General features: G+C 40.0%; 1 protein-coding gene and 1 long non-coding RNA gene across 2 annotated transcripts; one reads left to right on the forward strand and one right to left on the reverse strand.

The window, feature by feature from the left end:
* Nucleotides 1-2,238: 2,238 nt before the first annotated feature.
* Nucleotides 2,239-23,133, reverse strand: LOC119477735 (macrophage mannose receptor 1). Its single transcript, XM_037751837.1, has 49 exons — nucleotides 23,002-23,133; nucleotides 22,799-22,911; nucleotides 22,542-22,675; nucleotides 21,436-21,659; nucleotides 21,224-21,330; nucleotides 21,027-21,145; nucleotides 20,757-20,892; nucleotides 19,528-19,610; nucleotides 19,315-19,434; nucleotides 19,114-19,215; nucleotides 18,874-19,032; nucleotides 18,667-18,749; nucleotides 17,783-17,927; nucleotides 17,655-17,699; nucleotides 17,389-17,556; nucleotides 16,024-16,143; nucleotides 15,806-15,916; nucleotides 15,668-15,700; nucleotides 15,432-15,566; nucleotides 15,157-15,303; nucleotides 14,881-15,015; nucleotides 14,587-14,744; nucleotides 14,319-14,463; nucleotides 14,141-14,195; nucleotides 13,907-13,973; nucleotides 13,663-13,796; nucleotides 13,528-13,571; nucleotides 13,265-13,438; nucleotides 12,345-12,499; nucleotides 12,133-12,246; nucleotides 11,860-11,975; nucleotides 11,319-11,473; nucleotides 11,024-11,229; nucleotides 10,736-10,913; nucleotides 10,410-10,634; nucleotides 8,971-9,140; nucleotides 8,818-8,888; nucleotides 8,197-8,297; nucleotides 7,968-8,087; nucleotides 5,626-5,763; nucleotides 5,381-5,535; nucleotides 5,115-5,214; nucleotides 4,731-4,966; nucleotides 3,910-4,093; nucleotides 3,539-3,787; nucleotides 3,240-3,422; nucleotides 3,069-3,125; nucleotides 2,725-2,870; nucleotides 2,239-2,628 (listed from the first exon to the last, which is right to left on the reverse strand). The coding sequence occupies exons 1-49, from the start codon at nucleotides 23,026-23,028 to the stop codon at nucleotides 2,584-2,586; spliced, it is 6,327 nt and encodes a 2,108-aa protein (XP_037607765.1). The 5' UTR covers nucleotides 23,029-23,133; the 3' UTR covers nucleotides 2,239-2,583.
* Nucleotides 4,889-8,159, forward strand: LOC119477736. Its single transcript, XR_005204305.1, has 4 exons — nucleotides 4,889-4,999; nucleotides 5,129-5,310; nucleotides 5,418-5,518; nucleotides 7,974-8,159. It is a non-coding gene; the product is annotated as an uncharacterized LOC119477736 (long non-coding RNA).
* Nucleotides 23,134-24,095: the final 962 nt, after the last annotated feature.

Below are 24,095 nucleotides of genomic sequence, written 5' to 3' on the forward strand. Positions count from 1 at the left end.
TTTTCGACATACTATTCTATGACTAGTTATCATAAAATCTTCGACCTACTATAGTATGACATTTTTTGCATTAAAATGATCAGCATACTATACGATGACTTTTTTCATGAAAATTTTCGACATACTATACTATGACTTTTTTTTATGAAAACTTTCGACATACTATACTATGACTTTTTTTTATGAAAACTTTCGACATACTATACTATGACTTTTTTTTATGAAAACTTTCGACATACTATAGTATGACATTTTTTTGCATTAAAATGATCAGCATACTATACTATGACTTTTTTTCATGAAAATTTCAGACATACTATACTATGATTTTTTTTCATGGAAATATTCAACATACTATACTATAACTTATTTTTAGGAAAATTTTCGACATACTATACTATGACTTTTTTTCAGGAACATTTTCGACCTGCTATACTATGACTTTTTTCTGAAAATTTTCGACATACTATACTATGATTTATTTTTATAAAAATTTCGACATATGACTTTTTTTATAAAATATTTTCGACATTTTATATTATGACTTTTTAAATGAAAATTTTCGACATACTATTCTGTGACTAGTTATCATAAAATCTTCGACCTACTATAGTATGACATTTTTTGCATTAAAATGATCAGCATACTATACGATTACTTTTTTCATAACATTTTCGACATACTATACTATGACTTTTTCATGAAATTTTCGGCATAATATGCTATGACTTTTTTTTTCATGAAAATTTCCAACATACCTATACTATGACTTTCTTTTTAAAAAATGTCGACATACTATATGACTTTTTTTCATGAAAATTTTCGACATACTATACTATGACTTTTTTTTTATGAAAACTTTCGACATACTATACTATGACTTTTTTTCTGAAAATTTTCGACCTACTATAGTATGACATTTTTTTGCATTAAAATGATCAGCATACTATACTATGACTTTTTTTCATGAAAATTTCAGACATACTATACTATGATTTTTTTTCATGGAAATATTCAACATACTATACTATAACTTATTTTTAGGAAAATTTTCGACATACTATACTATGACTTTTTTTCAGGAACATTTTCGACCTGCTATACTATGACTTTTTTCTGAAAATTTTCGACATACTATACTATGATTTATTTTTATAAAAATTTCGACATATGACTTTTTTTATAAAATATTTTCGACATTTTATATTATGACTTTTTAAATGAAAATTTTCGACATACTATTCTGTGACTAGTTATCATAAAATCTTCGACCTACTATAGTATGACATTTTTTGCATTAAAATGATCAGCATACTATACGATTACTTTTTTCATAACATTTTCGACATACTATACTATGACTTTTTCATGAAATTTTCGGCATAATATGCTATGACTTTTTTTTTCATGAAAATTTCCAACATACCTATACTATGACTTTCTTTTTAAAAAATGTCGACATACTATATGACTTTTTTTCATGAAAATTTTCGACATACTATACTATGACTTTTTTTTTATGAAAACTTTCGACATACTATACTATGACTTTTTTTCTGAAAATTTTCGACCTACTATAGTATGACATTTTTTTGCATTAAAATGATCAGCATACTATATGATGACTTTTTTTCATAACATTTTCGACATACTATACTATGACTTTTTTCATGAAAATTTCAGACATACTATACTATAACTTTTTTTCATGGAAATATTCAACATACTATACTATGACTTTTTTTCAGGAACATTTTCGACATACTATACTATGACTTTTTTTCAGGAACATTTTCGACATACTATACTATGACTTTATTTTATAAAAATTTTCGACATGCTATACTATGACTTTTTCATGAAATTTTCGTCATACTATACTATGACTTTTTTTTCATGAAAATGTTCAACATACTATACTATTTTTTTTTTTTTATGAAAACTTTCGACATACTATACTATGACTCTTTTACATAAAATTTTCGTCATACTACACTAATACTTCTAATACTACTATAATAACTGTTTTCTTTTCTTTTCCAACCTGTGGCTTTATTTCCACCATCCTGTATTGTTGGTGCTTCATTTATGAATTACTCTGCCACAAGTTTACAATTATTTACTGGAAAAATATTCAGAAAGGTTTTTGTAGGATGCTTTTTTTCTTTTTGTGAAATATGTAGATAATTTGTGTTGCAGTGTATAGAGACGAAAAAACACTGGAAACATTTTTTTTTGGTTTACTCTTAATTTATTGTTTACTCTTATTTTTCCTCACAGGAAACAATAATTACACAGTTTGGAGGTAAAGGTCAGTAAATAACACATGAGCAGTACATTACATGTACAACACTGAATTACTTGCCATGTAGTACAAATTGCCAAAAACATTACAACTGTTGCACTTGAAAAATGTAAGTGCAACACAGGAAAACATGATTTTTTTACATTCATTTGTGTATTATAATATACAGTATACTGTACAATAGAGTTGAATCTTATAGTCTGTAGACTTAAAAACATTATCACTGATTTTGTTTTAGAAAAAAAATTCAATGTACTGTACAAAACTTGAATAATGGTTTATGTGTCTGATTCTCCTGCGAAGTTGGGGTTGGTGAAAGCAGGCTGCAACAGAAGAATGACACAACTTAGCATTTATTTTCCCATAAAAACATAACCAAGTATTCACACCCAACCATAACAGGCTAGTCAATAACTTACCACATCAACAGGAGTGGTTGTTTTCGTTGGCAGGCTCAAGCCGCTCAGTTTATACCCTCGGACACTGAAGACATAGAACAGCAGTCCAGCTATCAAGCTGAAAATCACAATGGCTGCAATGACGGCGCCGACTATCACCCCTCCAGCTGTACAAATGGAGAAACACCAGATGTCTCAGCAGGTATGTTAAAACATATTTTTCATTTTAATAATTTTTAAAGCTACTCAAAATTCAAACATGTCATTAGTTGCACATCTACATTGGTTTGACAACCAGCTGCATACACTGGGAAAGAAAAGTAGAAGGTAAAGGAAATTGCAAGGAAATTGTATTTGGCACTTACAGATGCCACCTGGATCATCAGTGGGGAAAACCGGACCGTCAATATCTGTTGTATAGTCTGAAAATAAGGTTTCACACAGATATACTGTTAATCTTAAAAAGGAAGCTGCAGAAATGAGCCTGTATTCCATTCAGATGTAAAAAAAAAAAAAAATACACAAAGGATCCTTACACTGGCGGTGGCGGCATGCAAAGCCTCTCTTCTGCAGGCAGTTGTTGTCATTCCAGCGTCCGTCCTGGTACATCTCCACGCAGTTCTCCTCGGCCACGTCCCCGGGGTGAAAGGCTTCATTGGGCTCACCGGGAGCCCAGTTGACGAAGCCCAGAGACGTCGTATCTGTCCAGCCCCAGCCAACTAGAAAATTATACATACAACATTCCAGCATCAAAAAAAGGTTAGTGCACATATATCTGTATATTTCATGTGACAAAACATGGTATCATTGTTCCTTTGTCCATTTTTATACTCACAGTTGCGGTCCCTGGTGAGGCCGATCCAGATGTGGTGATATTTGGTGTAGTTGAGGTTCCTGATGAACTCCACCTCCGCTCTGCTGTGGAGGGACACCAGATCTGCCTTGACCGACTGGCAGTAGTGTAGGGAGTCTGGCCAGGAGTAACCCTGCTGACGGTTGTACACGTAGTAACAGTAGCGGCCGTAAGGTATCCAGAATGGCAGACAGTTCCCATCACCAGGGGCGGGAGTCGGCGGCGGTTTCTCTGGAGACGATATAAGTTACATCGTCAACGCTTCAAGTGAAGTTTTTTTTTTTTTGTTTGTAAAAGACAGACGAGGGAAAAACAAGAAAAAAGCAAAAGTAAGTTCACTTTATGTTACAAACCATGGGAGAACTTGCAGATGTAGGGTTTAGTTTGGTCACACTTGGTATCGTTCCAGGTCCCGTGGAACGCCTGTGAAGCGTGCATACTCACGCAACCCTCATCCTTAATGTTGCTGGGCTCTCCTGGTCCCCACTGAGTGAAAAAAACTGGCCAGCCATCTATCCACTTGTAGGAGCCGTCATCCTGCGTTACAAGAAAATATAAGCTTGGGGTTCAATGATTAAATTGTCAGTTTACTCAAATTTACAGATATTTTCCCAATTGTAGTTCCGAAGAAACATTTTAACATGCTATAATTTCAAAAACTTCAGCGCCCATTGAGATTAAATTATTGTTTTTACTTCTCTGCTACCATGTTATTCTTCTCAACTCCCCTCAGACTTATCTTGTGACCCTTTGGAAGGGCCCGACAACTAAGGTTGGGAACTACTGTTCTAAACTACTAAGTAGTTAAAACTAGCTCCACCAGCAACAACAGTAAAATCCTTCATACACATTGATGAATCAGTATGAACAATCTAATAATGTAATATACAACAATATATCAGCCACTGTCAGTCACATTATTCTGCTTTTGATACTTTATGTGCATTTACTGATTATCCTGTACTTTTACTTATGCAGGACTTTTATTTGTAATGGAGTATTTTTACATTGTTTTATTGATAACACTTAAGGATGTGTTTTACTTTGCTTGTTGCTTATTTATACATAAATAGTTATGATCGATTTCAAACCAAGTTTTCGAGGACTTAAATGTCTTTTTTTTAATTTGCAGCTAGTTTAGATGAACTATTGTGTGTTCCCTCCCTGACAGCACCTTGCGCCTGAGTCCGATCCAGGCGTCAGCTTTGCCCTGCAGGACCACTCCAGCGACGAAGGCCTGGTCGTAGCTCATGTCGATGCTGGCCAGGTTGCCTTTGTCCTGCTGGCATAACATCTGAGCTGCGTCCCAGGTCACTGGTTCCTCCACCAGCTTGTAGCAGTTCAGGTACCAGGAGATGTAGCCAGGCGGGCAGGGGCTCGTGGTTGGGGGTGGAGGGTCGATGCTGCTCGCTGATGTGGAAGCAGATGGAGAAATGTCTTAAAGTAAGGCCTGGATAGGGATTTAGCTGCTATGTTTTAGATGTTTTCTGTAATATCTGTTACTAAAAGGGAAATGTATTTGAGCAGAAAGAATAACAAATTGGGAGTGTTTCCTGACATTTCTTCCTGTAGCAGACGAAGCTTTGAATCTTATGACAGGCATCATCGTTCCACTTGCCGCTCACCAGATGGCTGTGAGCCATCGCCACACAGTGTTCCTGTTGAGAAGGACAACAAATCTTCAAGCCATCTATTAAACACATGAGCTTTTTAAGCGGTGTAGGTTTTAGTCCTGCCTGTTTGGAGCAAATCCGGTGGGCAACATTGTGAATCTTTGTACACACAATTCTATATAACTTTGTAGTGAATGTAAAGTATCCTCACCGTTCCTCCTGCATTGTTGGGCTCCTTGTCGTTCCAGTTGGTGTACAGCACAGGGCTGACCCCGTCACTCCAGGCGTACTGATTCTCTGACACGAGATCTGACAGGCCGATCCACGTGGGAAGCTCCAGGTCCCTGAGGTAACTAGAAACAAAGTCTAGAGGAGAGGAGAGGATCAACATATAGAGAGAGCAGTCTCTTTGACCTGCAGCCACTGGACCGATCACGTCTCGTAGATTCAGCTTACCATTCTCGTACTTGTCATCAATAACTGCCAGCTCTCCTCCTTGTTCTTTGCACCAGCTCCGAGCAAAAGACCAGTTGCCTTTAATGTCCTTTTCCTTCCCTTTGAACATGAAGCACTTGTCTTTGAAACGCATCCAACCTGAAGGGGAAGGGAGGTAAATACGTTACATCATATTTCACTGATGATTGGATGATCACGAGCGAGAGACAGAGCGAATGAGAGAGAGAGAGAGACAGAGGTAAAGAGCGAGCAAGAGAGAGAGGTAAAGAGCGAGAGAGAGAGAGAGAGGTAAAGAGCGAGAGAGAGAGACAGAGGTATCAGGCGAGAGAGAGAGAGAGAGAGAGAGAGACAGAGACAGAGGTAAAGAGGGAGCGAGAGAGACAGAGGTAAAGAGCGAGAGAGACAGAGACAGAGACAGAGGTAAAGAGGGAGCGAGAGAGACAGAGGTAAAGAGCGAGAGAGGGAGAGACAAAGACAGAGGTAAAGATCGAGAGAGAGAGAGAGAGAGAGGTAAAGAGAGAGAGAGAGACAAAGAGAGAGAGACAGAGGTAAAGAGCGAGAGAGGGAGAGACAAAGACAGAGGTAAAGATCGAGAGAGAGAGAGAGAGGTAAAGAGAGAGAGAGAGACAAAGAGAGAGAGACAGAGGTAAAGAGCGAGAGAGGGAGAGACAAAGACAGAGGTAAAGATCAAGAGAGAGAGAGAGGTAAAGAGAGAGAGAGAGACAAAGAGAGAGAGACAGAGGTAAAGAGCGAGAGAGGGAGAGACAAAGACAGAGGTAAAGATCAAGTGAGAGAGAGGTAAAGAGAGAGAGAGAGAGAGACAAAGAGTGAGAGAGAGAGACAGAGGTAAAGGGCGAGCAACAGAGAGGGAGACAGAGGGAGAGAGAGACAGAGGTAAAGAGGGAGCGAGAGAGACAGAGGTAAAGAGCGAGAGAGGGAGAGACAAAGACAGAGGTAAAGATCGAGAGAGAGAGAGAGAGAGAGAGACAAAGAGAGAGAGAGAGAGACAGAGGTAAAGAGCGAGAGAGGGAGAGACAAAGACAGAGGTAAAGATCAAGCGAGAGAGAGGTAAAGAGAGAGAGGTAAAGAGAGAGAGACAAAGAGTGAGAGAGAGAGAGAGACAGAGGTAAAGGGCGAGCAACAGAGAGGGAGACAGAGGGAGAGAGAGACAGAGGTAAAGAGCGAACGAGAGAGAGAGAGACAGAGGTAAAGAGTGAGAGAGAGACAGAGAGAGACGGGTAAAGAGCGAGAGAGAGAGAGAGAGAGAGAGAGACCGAGGTAAAGAGCGAGCGAGAGAGAGACAGAGGTAAAGAGCAAGCGAGAGAGAGAGAGAGAGACACGGGTAAAGAGCGAGAGAGAGAGAGACAGAGGTAGAGAGCGAGAGAGAGAGAAACAGGTAAAGAGCGAGCGAGAGAGAAACAGAGGTAAAGAGCGAGAGAGAGAGAGGTAAAGAGCAAGCGAGAGAGAGACAGAGGTAAAGAGAGAGAGAGACAGAGAAAGAGGTAAAGAGCAAGCGAGAGAGAGACATAGGTAAAGAGCGAGCGAGAGAGACAGAGGTAAAGAGAGAGAGAGACAGAGGTAAAGAGAGAGAGACAGAGGTAAAGAGAGAGAGAGAGAGAGAGACAGAGCGAGAGAGAGAGAGACAGAGGTAAAGAGCGAGCGAGAGAGACAGAGGTAAAGAGAGAGAGAGACAGAGGTAAAGAGAGAGAGACAGAGGTAAAGAGAGAGAGAGAGAGAGAGACAGAGGTAAAGAGAGAGAGACAGAGGTAAAGAGAGAGAGAGAGAGAGAGACAGAGCGAGAGAGAGAGAGACAGAGGTAAAGAGCGAGCGAGAGAGACAGAGGTAATGAGCAAGAGACAGAGAGCGTAAGCAAGCGAGAGAGAGAGCATAGTATGTCATAAAAGTTATTGTATAGTATGTCATAAAAAGTCATAGTATACTGTAGTATGCCATAAAAGTCATAAATAAAAGCCATAATATAGTTTGATGACTGAGTGCACATTTAGGGAGCCAGCATATGACTGAGGGCCACGCAGGAGTGTACACATAAAACAAAATATCTTTTTCCACCGAAATCGCTAACTGTAGCCAACAGCGCTAGAATTGATGACAGAACGCAACCCGTTAAGTTAAGTTTAAAAAGTATTTAAATGTTCCGTGGGTTATTAAAATATAATGCATGTATTTCATGTCACATTCTGGGGCCACACAGAAGGTTTCTAAAGGCTGCCATTAGCTCGTGGGTCGCACTTTGAGTAACTATGCTCTAAAATATGACATACCTAGCTACATAACACATCATTGTGGATGATTTATGTTTATATTTAAAAAGTGTGTGTTACCTGCAGGGCAGTTTCCATCCCAGGGCTGTGTGGGTGGAGGATCTGTGACGACTTGTCCAGGGAACTTCTTACAGACGTAACCTGCTCCAGCCCGACCACAGTTTGCATCGTTCCATCCACCTTAACAAGCCAGAATTCATATGTAAATATCTCCAACAGGGGTCCGTTCAGCACAATAAATAAACAGATCTATGTGGTTGTGATTGTCCAATGAATTGAATTTCAATACCTTGATGTCTGTTCATCTGAACACACTGTTCCTCCCCGTTGGCGTTGTTGGGTTCACCTGGACCCCAGTGAGTGTATATCACAGGGGAGGAGTCCAGCCACCTGGGCAGGTAAAACAGAGAGGCGTTGACCTTTTTATGTGTACATCATAAAGAGAAAGTCCTCTCTGGAGCAGAATTTACATTTTGCTGTTGCAGTGATTTGGACAATAAAATAAACATCTACTGTACAGACTTCCTTTCACAGCTGCAAATCAGAGCACCAAGGCTCAAATTGATGATACCATTTGGTTCATTTATTGGGGGTTTTACTATTGATATTGAATTAGTGACTCATATCAAATCCAAGTTATGTAAATGTTATGTTAATGTTCAATAGTTTTGAATCAGAAAATGTCTTCATATTCCACTTAATTCACAGTGAGTGCTGTGATGTTGTCCCAGCACTATTTGTTTCTGGTGACATCCTCACCACAGTCTTCTACTCATATTAAAGAAAGACCAAATAAAATTTACAAAAAAACTGAGCTGTACTAGATTATAAAAATAATGTGATATCTAATTTTGGGAAGATTTGTCCTTTTAAATTCACCTCAACTCCAATCATTTAGAAATACACATACACGTATTGTCCACCTGCGATGCCGAACATCATCATGCCAATCCAACCTGCAGCAACCTCGCCTGTCCCCACCTGGAAGAGCAGCACAACATGACACAGACATATTTCACTGTGACATATTACAAGATATTCTGATAAAGAAAAAGAGACGCACCATGCTGTTAACGTATGCCTGTTCGCCTTTCTTGAGGATGGAGACGAGTGTGGCATTCTCGTCTCTGCAGCGCTGCATAGCTGTGTGGAAGTCCACTATGTCGGTGTCGTTGTAGTAGTAGCAGATGCCGTCGTTCTTCCTCCAGCCAGGGTTAGGACCACAATCAGTAGCTGAGGAATGAGACGAGAAAAGAAACATGGGGATGATCTGCTTGTTACTTTACTCCATTACACTTATATTGAAAAGCTTACCAAATGAATATATGAGGTATAGGGCTCTCAAAGTTAATGTAATAATAATGCGTTAACTCATTATTTTTAAAGCCGCCAATTTCTTTAACGCATTAACGCAACCTGCGATTTTTAGGTTGTAGTAGCTCAATTTTAAAGCTAGAGTGAAAATACTGGCGCATGAACACTAGAATCCATCGGTACCAACCATGTCATACTAGCTTGTCGTGAAGGAGGCCAAATAACACTCCAAAGTTAGGCATAATTTTGACGAGGAAAAGCTGACCTGGGGGTCCGTTGACCTCTGACCTCAAGATATGTGAATGAAAATGGGTTCTATGGGTACCCAAGAGTCTCCCGATTGACAGCCCTAATGAAGTATATTGGGTACATCAGGGTACATTCACTACTCTCTACATAACAGTCACAGTAGTTTACTCTATAGTGAGCAATAAATTGATATTTCTGACACTTGCATCACTCTCAATTGTCATTTTGCGTCATCACTGAGAGGTTGTAGTGTCACTCAACTAATTTTAGCATCTCTAAAATGGGAGGCATTGCATTGTGGGATTGCTAGTGAGCGTTCTATTGTGGGGAATTTTACAGTACACAATAGTACAGTACATACATTTAACACTCAGAGGGTAGATATATTGCACTATATAGTAAATAGGGAGGGATTTTGGACACAGCGTAGGTATCAAAAAAGAGTGGGAGTAGCTATTCACATTTACTTATGTTACAGTAATGTCGTTTTTTATTAAGCTTTGGGTGTAATTGCATATTTTGAAGTATTTCTTTTGAGTTAGTACAACATGTTTTCAGATCTTTATAAACATCAAACTGTGAGGCCTTTGACATAGTGTCAAAGTGCATTATGGCTTTATTTTATTCACTGTTTATATTTTAATTATTTTTAGCTTAAGGCAATCTAGTTTGATATAGTATAATTTATTTATTTTTGCCATACAATATTAATTAACCAGCCTTTATTTAACCTGGCAGACCCACCGATATTTAACACCCGTCTTTCAAGAGAAATATTTCCAAACATGCTTTATCAAAAATTAAGTTTCACTCTTATTAGACCTACAAGTCGAAGACTTGTAAAAGTTGCTCTCTCTACTACCTCAGCTCTAAACAAACACTAGGAAAACAAAAACTTGTTCTTGTAGGTAGGACAGGTGCATTGTGGGAACGGTTTACCTGGGATTGGAGGTGGGGGCACTGGGGGCAGGACGGGGGTCTCTCCTTTAGTAATCATGCATATCCAGTCCTGGTGAGCATCACAGTTGAGATCGTTCCACCAGGAGAGGGTCCCGTTGGTGCTGCTCACCATTTCTACACACTCCTCGCGGCCTTCGTGGTTGTTGGGCTCCCCGCGACCCCAGTTGGTGTGCGACAGTGGTGTACCATCGCTCCAAGAATAGCCTACATGATGGGAATAGTCATGAGGTTTTTTGTGTATTCTTTATTTGTACACAATTATTTTTTAACCGGGGTCCACTCTATAAAACACACATTATACTCACCTCCTTCTGTAGGGTTGTGCTTGAGGCCGATCCACTTGCTGGTGGCTTTGCTGTACAGAGACAGGAACTCTTCCACCTGCTGATTGTGGATGCTGACCAGATTAGCTCCTCTTGCGACACAGTCCTCGAGTGCTGCTCCCCAGCTCTTCTTCATGGACCAGTCCACATTGTGGAAGAGCTGTAATAAATCAGCCAATACTGTAAATCAGTACTTGAAAATTGACCACCGACCCAATGCCCTCTGCAAAGAATCATGGTTTTAATTGTTTAATCCACTGCTTTATATACCCGGTAACATTCTCTGAAGTGAGGCAGAGCCGACCACCCATCAGCACAACCCGGTACAGGAGTAACAGTCGGGGCTTGGGTGGGTGGGGTGATGTCGGGCCTGGGTTTCTCACAGACGAAGGCGTGTTTCTCTGTGCACTGCTTGTCATCCCAGAAACCACCGATCTGACCCGTTGTCATAGCCACACAAGTACCATCTCCGTTATCTAGAGACAAAAAGGTCATGTGTTTTCCAAATGTATATATATTGTATTATTCTGTCCAGCTTATATTAGGGTTAGTCTTAGGTCTGTACCTGGCTGATCTCTGTCCCAGTGAGTGAAGGTGAGAAATAAGCCGTTGTCCCAGATGTAGTCGACCCATCCACCTGAACCTCCTTGAGCACGCAGGCCAATCCACCACAAACCAGTCTTTCCCGACAGTGCCACTGTAAAATGTGACTGCTCATAACTGCAGTGAAACACAGACAGACAACTGAATCAAAAACTCCAGCCAACCAGGTCGTTACATTATGATGACATAATCTTTAAGATGCTCAATCTGCCACCATTATTAATTCATTCAGCCTTTTTCAAGTTACAGTTCAGACATGTGGCAAAAGAATATTATCCAGAGAGAAACTGAAGGGCAAGATCACAATAACATTCAATTCCTACATATTCCACTTTACACACATATCTATAAAGGGTGAGGGCAAATAATGTGTCACGCTATTGCTATCCAGAAAAGGAGAACATAAAGAAATCTAAACAAGAATGTAACAACTTTGCCTGTATGATTTAAAAAATAAAGAGTTGTTCCTTGAGGAGATAATATAGGAATGGGTTGTCACTCACATGTCTCCAATGTGCAGCAAGAAGCCGTCCTGGTCTTTACAGAAAGCCTTAGCATCCGACCAGGTCCTGGGGGTCTCCTCCATCCAGTAGCAGGCGTAGCCGTATGCATCCCAGCCCTGCCACATATTACAGAGGTGAGGCTATTGCAGTAAATATCTCATTACACAACATGCACTGTAGCTCTTTTTCAACAGGCATCATAACTTGAATCTTCGCTTGAAAATAGAACAGAAAAAGTGGAAAAATAAAATGTATGATTAGAGTTCGTCCTACCTGAGGACATCCGTACACAGTGGGTTTTACAGAGGGCACTGGGTAATGTGCTTTGGGCATTTTGCATATGTAGGTATTGAGTTCTGCACAGGACACATCGTTCCATCGTCCAGTCTGGAAGGGAGATGAAATAAACAGCAAAATTACCACAATTCACTGCAAAGATAGTATAAAATTACTGGTGTGTGAGACTATTTTTCCACCCTTCTCACCTGGTGTAACATCTCAACACAGTCTTCATTGAAGCCGTCGTGGTTGTTGGGCTCCCCTGGAGCCCAGTAAGTGAAGCTCACCATGTGTTCGTCAGACCAGATGAACATACCAGTCACAACCAGGTCATTTAGACCAGTCCACACGTCACTGGTGGCTGGAAAAGATGACCCCGAATAAAATTTAATTTTTTTTTTTTTTAAATGTGCTTTCTTTTTCTTCTCTCTATCTTGGCAGCCCACCAAAGACCACAAGCTGACAGAGTCAAAATTGAATCAGTAGCCCTAAACGTTTTATGTAGGAGCGAATAAGAATACATTTCAAGTGTTATCTGAACTGTTTCCTTCAACCTCCTTTCTACTTTTTTATTTTAGCATTAAATCAGCTTTCACTTCCTATTTTTCTAGATGCACACAATAGACTGTATATAAAGATGGATGACATGACAGCTCCCCAAAAGTGAAACCAAAACATCTGGATCGCCCGCTGGTGGCTGGCTGCAGTATGAGCCAAACTAAAAAGTCAAAGTACACGTCAAATACATTTTTCCCAGATGCTGTTTGTGTCATTTTAGGTAGTTCTTATCACGCTGATGTATGTTCAAGTATTCATTTGTTCGATAAGGTTGGTTTTAATTAGTTATTTGAGACAACAAAAAGGGGGTGAGACGTCATGATTGGCAGCTATGAGTCTCTTTCATTGACAAGCTGCGGCCGTTCTCGAATCGCGATTGGTTTGAGCGGGTTTCCTTGATGCCGCGGCTCCATCGCCCGATCACTAATATGCAGACTCTGGCTTCAAATGATATTAAAATCTCAAAATAGCAGCTCCCATATCCGGGATATTTTGGCTTCCCTTATGTACAGTGGGAGAAAGTGGAGAGACGCGTCGTCAAACTTTATATACAGTGTATGATCCATACCCATGTACAGGTAGCTTTCCAGCCAGCTCTGCTCCTTCATCGAGAGGATAGATACGAGTTCAGCACCCAGAGCCCTGCAGGTGTCCTGGGCATCATTCCATGTCTTCTTGTCTCCAAAAGGTTTGTAGCAGAACTCTCCAAACTCATACCAGTCTGGCCCTGAACACCTCAGCTCTGTAGGACAGAATTCACAATCAGTGCACTTTTTCATAAAGAAATAGTGTCTGCTCAGAGGAAAGAGATTAAAATACATCTCAACTCACCCCCATCTGCAAAAATGTAAGACACAGCATAGTTTCCATTGTATCTGTAGAGAAATTATTAGTTATTGAATTAGCCTCCAGGGACTGTTGCACTACACAAGGATAAGGGATTTAGTCTGAAACTCAGCTACTTACTGTCTTGAGGTGATTCCATTCCTGGTGGAGCCGGAATAGAAGTCTTTTCCTGCAGCCTTCAACAAAGTACAGTCTCCTCCAATGTTATTTAATATCACCCCAGCATGGATGGCTGCAGCACAGATGTTTGAGTCCTGTTAGAGGAGACAGAGCGGAGAGAGAATTATATATTTACATTTTAAAAAAATCTTTCCTCAACACTGTACAGAGGTTATAATACAGATAAGACAATACACTCACATACCCCACGATATTCTACAGTGCCGTACACACTGTGATAAACTTCGGCGCAGCGTGCTGGACAATGGACGCTGAAAGACACATGGGAATCAGTTGCTTCAGATGTGTATGATGAATGGAAATATCACAAAAAATAATGTATTATATAAAAAAATAATGTATGTAATTATCGCTCAAAATATAAACACTACACATAATATGCAGTACATCACTATATGTGTAAAAATATTTCACTCACGTCATTTTATCGTTGGCAAAGTTGAAGTTGGGCTTATTGGCGCATGCGATTGCATCTGTTCAACCACAATTTTTCATTATTGACCATCAGTGTTTATTTGTGACAGTATCACAGCAGATTTTGTATTTTGTTGGAATTTGGACGTAGACTTGTAACACTAGTAAATTGGTTTTCTTACAGTCCGGTGTGCATCCTAAGATGTCGAAGCGAAGGCCTGCCTGACCGCTGAACTCCAGTGGGAGGATGCGGACGTACTGAGCTGACACAGGTGTACCCAACAGCTGCGTATCAGCACTGTCTCGGTCTGTTGAGCCTGGGAAAAACTGGAAAACAAGGAAATCTAAAATGACAACCTGTTCTCCGTCTTCAGTTTGCTTTTGAACCAGAAAGGTCTTGACCTCTCCGTAATCTTCCAAGTTTGGCGGGTGGCTAGTCTCCTTACTCACCTGCCCATCAGCAGTGTAGTCAGTCCAGCTTGTTCCGTCCGTACTGTGCTGGATCTTAAATTTGGTGATCCAGTGGTCATTTTGAGGACAACCCTGGATTACTATTCCCGTTACTTTTCTGGTCTGGCCCAGGTCTACCTGGATCCAGCTCGAGGTTGCTGGAGAAGGGGACATTAGATATTGTATGAGAACAATGTCAGGATACCAATTAAACATCACATAAAGATGAAACCCTGTCTTCACCTTTAACCATCTATGAAAACATTATTTTGTATGTGCTGGGTTGGTACGTACGGCTTCCTGAAGGCATCCAGCAGGAAGTTCCATCCAGACGGGCTTTGTTGGGAGTAAATTGACCAATGGAGGAAGAAGCGGAGAGCTGGGAGTCTGAGATGTTCCCGTCCTTGACACCCAGGCCATGCAGACACACTGCGAGCAGCCAAATCACAAAACATTAGCCTTAAGCTGTGATTGTAACAAATTCAGGGGCATTAAGTGATACTCCAGGAAACATGGAGGTTGGATTTTAAACTACAAAAATTAATCCAAGAACGAGAAGAAGAGCACCACCTTTTTGTTCACAGCTGTAGACGATCTCAAGGTATTTGGAAATTGTGGGACAGGGGTCCTCCTCAATATGGGCGTACGCAAAGCAGAAGGGACGGTTGTCACACATCTTTCTAAAGTAAGGAAGAATACCTGGCACTGTGCAGCTTCCTACAGAACAGTGATCAGATTTAAGGTTAAGCATAGATCAATATTTACTTTTTAAAATTTGATTTGAACGATTGCCAGTCAAAAGGCAACAATACACATTGACAAGAGTGACTACTGTGCAGCAGCACCTGATGATCCATCCATGTGTGGACAGAAGTCATCACTCTTTCGTCCGTAGAAAGCCGACTGGATGTTAATTACACTTTCGGCTGGACAGTGAAGGACAGCAGAGGAGTCCTGGCACACCAGCGCCGTCATGAAACCTGCAGCAGGAAGGATTCGCACATCAAGTATTTACTTGGTGACAACCGATCTGATCATAACATATTTATTTATCTGTTGTCACTGTGTGGAAAGTTGTTACCATCATGAGGTGGAGGAGGCTCAGGTGTTTTTCCTGAAAGAGGAAACATGAGTATAGTGTTAACATGTATTAACACTGAATATACTGTAGTCTTCTGTTTGGAAATGCCAACAACAACAATTAAAGCATAGATCTCACCTCTCCGTTTGCAGATGTATCCTCTGTTGTATTCACAGTTGTCGTCGTTCCAGTAGCCGTTGTTAATTAGTATAGACAGGCAGTCTTCACCGTAATAGTTGTCTGGGTTACCTGTGAAGAAGCACGAAGTAAGGGAATTCAGTTGTAATTTTTTTGCAAGACAATAATCCTTATACATTTCTCACAGAAATCGTGCAGAACATATTCTTCAAACTAACCTGCAGCCCAGCGGATGTATCTGAAAGGAGAACCATCTGCCCACTCCCAGCCGCCTTCAGTGACGGAGTCATGACCGCCCATCCACAGAGAGATACCTGTGGGACTCAGCTGGATCACACCTGAGAAAAAAAACCCACAAAATACAAATTAAGGGGAGTCAAGTTTAAGAATAGATCCCAAAAAGGTCCTTTTTAGCAGATAAAGTTCGGTGTGGAAGAAAGTTTAAAGCCTGTTTCACTTCTTGGGTGTGGTCAGAAGTGTGCTTTCTTGCACCTGTAACAAACAACAGTGATGTCACTGTGTCCTGATGTACACTTGTAAATCACTGCAGCAATGTGAGAAGTTAAACTACTGGAGGTCAGCGGAAACAAGATTTTCAGCAGGTGTTCAGTTACTCTTTAAAGGCACTATGTGCAGAATTTGAAACCTTTTGTTGCCCTGCGGTAGCATCAAAAAAAGATACAAATACTACACCTCTTCTCACAACACTAATCATAATAATAACATAATAAAGTATCTTGTAAACTAGACCAATTTTCACCAGAATTGTCTCACTTTTCTACAAACAAAAAGCCACCAGAATAATCTTAAAGATGCTACAGTTACAAAAAACTCAACAAGTAGTGGCTTTAACGCAAACAGAAAATAAAAAGCAACCAAAGTTTAAATTGGTTTATTGCTAGTATGTGTGTGTGTATATATAACTTTAGGTAGTTAGAGTATAATATTAGGGACACTGTTAGAAAAAGCAGAGGTATAGAGAATTAAGTAGAAACATTTTGAGGAGAAAATAATCAGAATTATGAGAATTTTTTTTTAACATTTAAGAAAATAAAGTTGATAATTTACAAGAAATAAGTAATTTTCTTAGAAAAAAAAGTTGTAATATGTATGATAATAAGGTGCTTATTGGTGAAACCTATAACTCCATGTTAAAGCTGACAGACTGCTTGAGTATTAGAAAATATCGTTATATTACAACTTTATTTTTGAACTATTACACAACTTATTTCTCACGACATTACAACTTTTATCACAAAATGTAATTTTTCCCCTAACAGTGGCCCTGATACCATGTCAAATTTGAGACATAATTGATACAAAAAGCATGATGTGATATAGTTCTTTAACACACTTATGTAGTATCTTCAAGTCAACTGTTATGCAGCCACCTGTTGATATACTCATGTGAACACTCAATGAAAAAAATGTCACAAAAGAATAAAATAATGGGACAAACACAAAGACTTTATAAAAATTAATAAGTAATAAACAACAATAGAAATAAACTAAATCGGGATCAGTGCAGAAGGAAAAGAAAAATCACATGTCAGAACATTGGAGTAAAGGTGTAAAGGTCAAACCTTGTATGAAGGCCTGTTCGAAGGGATCGGTGATACTGACGAGGTCTCCTCCCTGGTTGACACAGTCGGCTCGAGCCTCTGCCCACGTCCTCATCGACAGGTAGTTAAACAGGTAGCAGTAGTCGTTAAAAGGGTCAGCCATCCAAGAGCCGCATTTCTCATTCCATCCTGAAACAAACACGACCGTCCATATATGCACATATCCAGATAAACACATTATCAGTTTCAGATCGTGTTTGTACTGATCAGTGTAGTAGCAAGTTAACCTGGTCCAGATGTCGGGGGCTGGGGAGGGGGTCCTTGTCCCTTGGCTATGGAGAGACAAGACAAACAATAACTACAAAATACAGTCTGAATCCAACACAAGAGGAATAAAAAAGATAGTGTATCAGACCTTTTTTGCAGATATAGTCCCATGTGGCGGTGCAGAAATCATCATTGAGTTTCCCAGGTTCATGGTGAGTCATCCCTCTGAGGTGTATGCAGTCCTCGTTCTCCTGCCAGTTGTCTGGCTGGCCGAGCCCCCATGGGAGGAGGTCCTGAGATCCAAAGAAAAAAAAGTGTTGCTTTATCATGAGCAGCTTTACAGTCATACTGCTGCACTTTCCCATAATGAAACATTGAGGAGAGACCAAGATCTTCCCGTGGAGGATCCCATGATTTTCAAATGTTTGTGATTATGGTGATGTTCAAGGTGATTATTTAAAGAGGACCTATTATGCTTATTTTAAGGTACATACTTGTATTTTGTGTTTCTACTAAAACATGTTTACATGCTTTAATGTTCGAAAAACACTTTACTTTTCTCATACCGGCTGTGCTGCAACACCCTTCCTCCCCCCCGAAAAGCCCAGTCTGCTCTGATTGGTCAGCTGGCCCACTCTGTTGTGACTGGTCAACCGAACCTAACTTTTCAGACTCCGCTTCAGCTCCACTCTAGTTAGCTTTGTTTGAGGGCGTGCCAAACTAACTAGGCAGATATTATGCAAATGCATGTGACATCACTACGTTACGGAAGACAAAGCAGGACTTCAAGCAAGGCATTTCAGCCAGTTCAGGAGCAGTGTTTCTGTGGGGGAGAGTAACTCCCTTTGGCAAAGACTTTGGGCTTTGTAACTTAGCCGACCTTTTACATGCACAAAAAAAAATATAGAACACACTAAAGGAAAGGGAAAAAGCACAAAAGCATAATAGGTCCCCTTTAATTTCTTGGTGTCAAACTTATATCATTTTACAGTTATGTGCATCACACAGTATGTTCATGGTTTTATCACTTACTGCAGGAGTTCCATCGGTGTATACAAAGTTGTTTTCATCACTGATATCATTCAAACCCACCCAGGCTTCACCTGGCATGTGAGCTGAAGATAAAAGACAAGAATATCAAGCTCATTTTAATTTCAAACAATATATTTACATTCACAACATTCATAGAATTTATTAAACGATAATTGGATGAACTAGAGTGCTTTCGTAGCCGCTCACAGGTAAGGAAACTCAGTTCTTCCTCTGAGTGGAAGCTTGTCAGGTGACCCTGCTCTGTGACACAGTGAGCCTCAGCATCATGCCAGTTTTTCACTGACTCAGACTCAAAACGATAGCAGAAGTCCCCAAACAACAAATATCCAGGGTCACAGTGGGAATCTGGAGCAAAAAACATGTAACAGTTATCAACACAGCTTTAGCTAGACAGTATGTGAAAAGGAAACATGAAGTCTGACTGACCTGGAGCTGAAGTTGGTTTGGGGTTTTGTCCACCTGTCATCTCACAAATGTAACCAAGGCTCTTGAAGCAGTTGGTCGTTTCCCATTTGCCCTCATAATTTCCTGGAAGAGAACATAAAGGTCTTGCAATGCCAGTCTCAACTGAAAACATATGTGTCAGTTTAAGGCTAGAATGGTAGAGTATTATAAAGTAAATTCTACCTGTGAAGATTTGTCCACAGTCCCAGGTGCCTACAGTGTTTCTGGGCCAACCAGGACCATAGTTGGAAAAAGTTATCTCGGTTTTATCCCCCCATTTGAAATCCCCGTCCTGATCCTTATCTGGTGACAAATGAATGGAAAGGGCATTTTCACAAATCATATTTTTTGTTATCGTTTCACAGTGAGCATTAAAAGATTTGGCGTGTAGAGTACCTGATAAACCGATCCAGATGTCAGGAATGTCCACTTGGTGAAAGTCTGGAAGGTTCCCATTTATGAAGAACTGTTCTTCTTGACTGCACATGAGGAACAGGACAGAAATGACAGACAGGGTAAGATTTCTACTGTTCTCCTGCAGTCCTGCTCTGCAACAGCCCACAGCTTGAAGCTGTTTTAAATGAAAGAGCTCTGATAAACCTCCCGTACACTATCTACCCAGCAAAAAAGACAAAGTTTGTTGGTGAACTTAGTGGAGCATTTGGCAGCTAAAGTAACAGATATTTCCCTCAGGGGTTGGAGGAGACCAAAAACGGAGCTAAAAGAGTGGATATCGGTCATTCATCTCATTGTTCTGTGTCTGCTTGATGTGTAAATAGGCAACTGGCTAAAACAGTGTTTGCCAAACTTTTTTTCTGGGGACCCAATTCAGGATAGGCCTTATCTATGAATCGTAAGAAGAGCTAATTTGTGCGTTAATGAACGTTTCTGACCATTTTTACTGCCATTTCCGCATCACCTTATAATACCATGAATTGGTCATTTCGAAGAGATATACTTTTGATAAATCACAATATGTTTTATACATGTGTTATTGGAAACATATACACATGTTAAATACTTTATAAATGAGACCAAATGAATGCATTTAGGCGGAGAACAGGCTCCCGTTTTTTCCTCTCATCAGTAAAACAAACGTAATGTACGCTGTCATATTAGAGTCAATGTTATAATTAGGCTACAATTATCAGAACAATATGAACATTCAGGCTCTCTCAGGTGGCTCAAAGCTGTACTGCAGTTATAAATCTTAAAAGACTATGGAAGAAATTCTGCAAATTTATTTGGCAACCCAAATAAAATCTCTTGCGTTTTCAGCTTTTTCTGCTGCCCCAAGTGGCCAAAAATCAATTAATGTCGCTTTAACTTGAATCTTGAAATATTTATATGTAACTGACCAAAACATAATGTTGACATAAAGTCAGCAAACCGACTCAGTAATGTCTTTTAATTGGCTTAGGTGACATTAGCCACCTTAAGGGTGGTGGTCATACCAGACCAAGAAAGCCTGTTGCAAAAAAAAAAAACTCCAGTGAATGGAACTGAGCAACGATGCTTTTACTGCTTATGAATTCAACTTTTCATGTGTAAGATGAAGATTGTACTATTTCTTCTTTTAAAAGTTACATAGTGAGTGACTTTAAAAGCAAATACTTCTTTCCTACCTGTTTATAATCAGCAGGTAGGCCCCCATGACGGAGCACTTGGTGAAGGCCTCGTGCCAGGTGGTCAACAGATTGATGTTACTGACCATCCAGTAACAATTGCCAGTGAAGCTCAGCCAGCCAGGTGGGCAGATCGCTGGAGGTGAGTTTTAGAGGAACAGCAGGAAAATGTTGGAGGGAACAGCAAAGAATCTTTTATTTAATAATCATACTTTTATGATGAAAATAACAGATATGATCTTTGCGCATTTCCGAAACAATGCAGCTTACTGTTCAGTGGTCGTTTACACATGTAAGGACGCTCATATCTGCACACATGGGTTTTCCATTTCCCAAATTGATCTGTTGAATCTTTCATGATTGCAGAACATAAGCCGGCCTGTGCATCACTGTTGGAAGATAATGTGTTTAAATCTTCATTGCACAAATTAATATTTAAATTACATGTAAACAGTATGATATTTTACCCTGTAGGTTCACCATCAGCCCAGTTTGTGTAACCCACAGTTTGAGCATCAGACCAGGTGTAGACAATGCTTCCTGCTTCAACTTGACATGAAATCTTGTTGCATTTCTGGAGGAACAAAGTTCATCTTCACATTGATGTACTCAATATTCATATTTATAAATAATAAACAGACAAGTGAGCTTCTTAATGCCACACTATGTTCCTCCTCACCAGTGTGGAAAACCCAATCCAGAGGTCAACCCACGATGGGTCCAGTGTTCCTGTGATGTACCGCTCTTCTCCCTGTGTGATAATGGACACCAGGTCTCCTCCATCCTGCACACAATCATGTCTCGCTGCAACCCAACTCTTTCTGGTGTCAGCCTTCAGCTTGTAGCAGTTGGAGCCGTACTGTTCCCAGCCATTGGCTAAGTCACACTGGGGGCCAGGATTCGCTAAAGAGCAGGAAAGAAAATATGTTCAAAAAGGGCTGGCGATCCCAACCGACTTTACTGTCTTTCAGAGGCTGTAGCAGGCTCAGTTTTAGAGTTAGAGTGAAGGTACTGGTATCATATGGAACTACAAAACCTAAGGAATCCATTGGTCATTGGTCCTTGTCCATGTCATGTTACCTTCTTGGGAAGGACGCTGAATAACACTCCAAAGGAAAAACAGGCATGGCAATTTTCAAAGGGGTCTCTTGACCTCCGATACCTCCTCCAGATATGTGAATGAAAATGGGTTCTATGGGTACCCACAAGTCTCCCCTTTACAGACATGCCCACTTTATGATAAATCACATGTGGTTTGGGGCAAAACCATGCAGGAAATGCATAAATTGGGCATGACTGGAAATGAGCCCAATTGTGTTCAGCAGGTGGGTTTTAAGGGGTTAACTATGTAAATGCTAACATAATATTCGATTAGGGGGACTTGGGATCCTAGTACCATTTTGCATCTTAACAATACAATAGGTGTTTACTTTTGGCCCTCCAAGGGAAAAAGTTTGTGCATCCCTGGTCTAGAGAGACCGTACCGTCTCTGATCTGAGCTCTTTTTTGTTGAGATTTGATCAACTTTACATGAAAATACAAACAAATATTGTGGGTTTTGCATAAATTCAAAACTTCAGAGAAATCATAAATGAAAACAAGTATTATTCCACTTAGAGTTAAATGTAATTTTTGTTACCCACGTAGCCAGGGAGAAACAATTTGCACTAGAGCTTCAATAGATCAAGAAAAGAAGAATAAACTTAGCATAAGAGTTTCAGCTCTGCAGCTTCACAAAACAAGATTAACATCTAAAACAGTACAGACGCCAGTTGGTGGACTTACGGTTGATGTACTTGCAGATATAGTTCCTCTTAACAGCGCAGGTCTCGTCATTCCACTGTCCAAAGCTAGATCCTACCACCTGACCACAGTGCTCATCCTCGTTCCAGTTATCAGGCTGGCCTGTCCTCCAGTCTCTGAAACAGGAGAGATTATTTTGAATAAACTTAAGTAAAAAGACTTTACACATCCTTGAGTGTTTTTTATTTACGTATGAATGAACTGAATGCTTTTTCTGATGTTTGAACAGTATTACATACGCTAAGCTTGGTATAAAAGGGCTCCCATCACTCCACTCCCAGACTCCTTCTGTGACTTTGTCATTCAGTCCCATCCAGTAGATCTCTGTGCCGATTTGTGTCCTCACCCACAACTAGAAATGAGACATAAACATACATTAACCCATACTGTGTGAAATATTTTATCAAGTCTTGTTTCTGGAGGCTTGTGCGTGTCGTCTCACCCTCTCATGAATGTCCTGAATGCTCATGAGGTTGGTGTTCTGCTCCAAACAAAACGCATTAGCCTCCGTCCATGACTTTTTATCAATTGAAAAGAAGTAACATTTACTCTCAGACGCCCTCCAACCTTCCCGACACTGGCATTGGCCTGAAAACACAACAATACAACATACTGTTAGTGTGCACATATGACAAAAACATGATTTTTTTTAATAGGAAAAAAAAAACATTACAAAAGAACACAGTAATTATGTGAGACAGCACATCCTACTACCATCATGTTTCTCAATGAAACACTAAGATTTGAGTTTAATGGGCAATTAAATACATATTAAACACAGAGGTCTGTTAATCATGTTTTTTAAAAATACGGATGCATGTACAATTGATGCACCATTACGCAGATTACAAGATCATTTTATTACAATAACATCTTTCATTCAGCAAGAATAGTTACTTTTCATGGTTAAGTAAAACAAACTGCCCAGTTGATGGGGGAATGTCACAAGCTGGTGAATCATTTGAATGCCCATCCATCATAAAAGTCCCATGACAGATACACAGTCCAGCCATGTCAGTCAACTCTCATACAAATCTTTGGGTAATGTTTGACTTTAACAACTTCAACAACAAGACACTATAGAATCATCACATGATTTGCACGCATCCGTAATGGGTTGCAAGACCTCAAGAAAACCACCACGGACGCAAAGTTGAACCAGCTCACAAGTGACTCTCCATCTGAAACAATGTGCCACCATGCAATGTAAGGCTTCTCAAACATCAGATACTAAAAACCTGCCATCAGTGCCTAAAAGACTAAACCATTAACACTCTTCAGCTTGGATGACCACTGATATAAAATGTTTCAGAATACAAAATATACTACAATCCTCTATAATGTAAATCATAATTTATTTCTAAAGACAATTGGTAGCGTCGACAAAATAGTAACCCAGTGTCTAGTGACATTTTAGTTACACTATTAAGATAAGCAGTTGATTTTTATCAGAGATGACTGAAAGTAGTAGTTGGAAGATTGGTTGAAAATTAGTTGAACAACAAAGTACTAAGTATGTAGTAAAGTTCAGAAGTC

This window comes from Sebastes umbrosus, chromosome 19 (genome assembly GCF_015220745.1).
Source record: "Sebastes umbrosus isolate fSebUmb1 chromosome 19, fSebUmb1.pri, whole genome shotgun sequence".
In the NCBI taxonomy this organism is placed as follows: Eukaryota; Metazoa; Chordata; class Actinopteri; order Perciformes; family Sebastidae; genus Sebastes; species Sebastes umbrosus.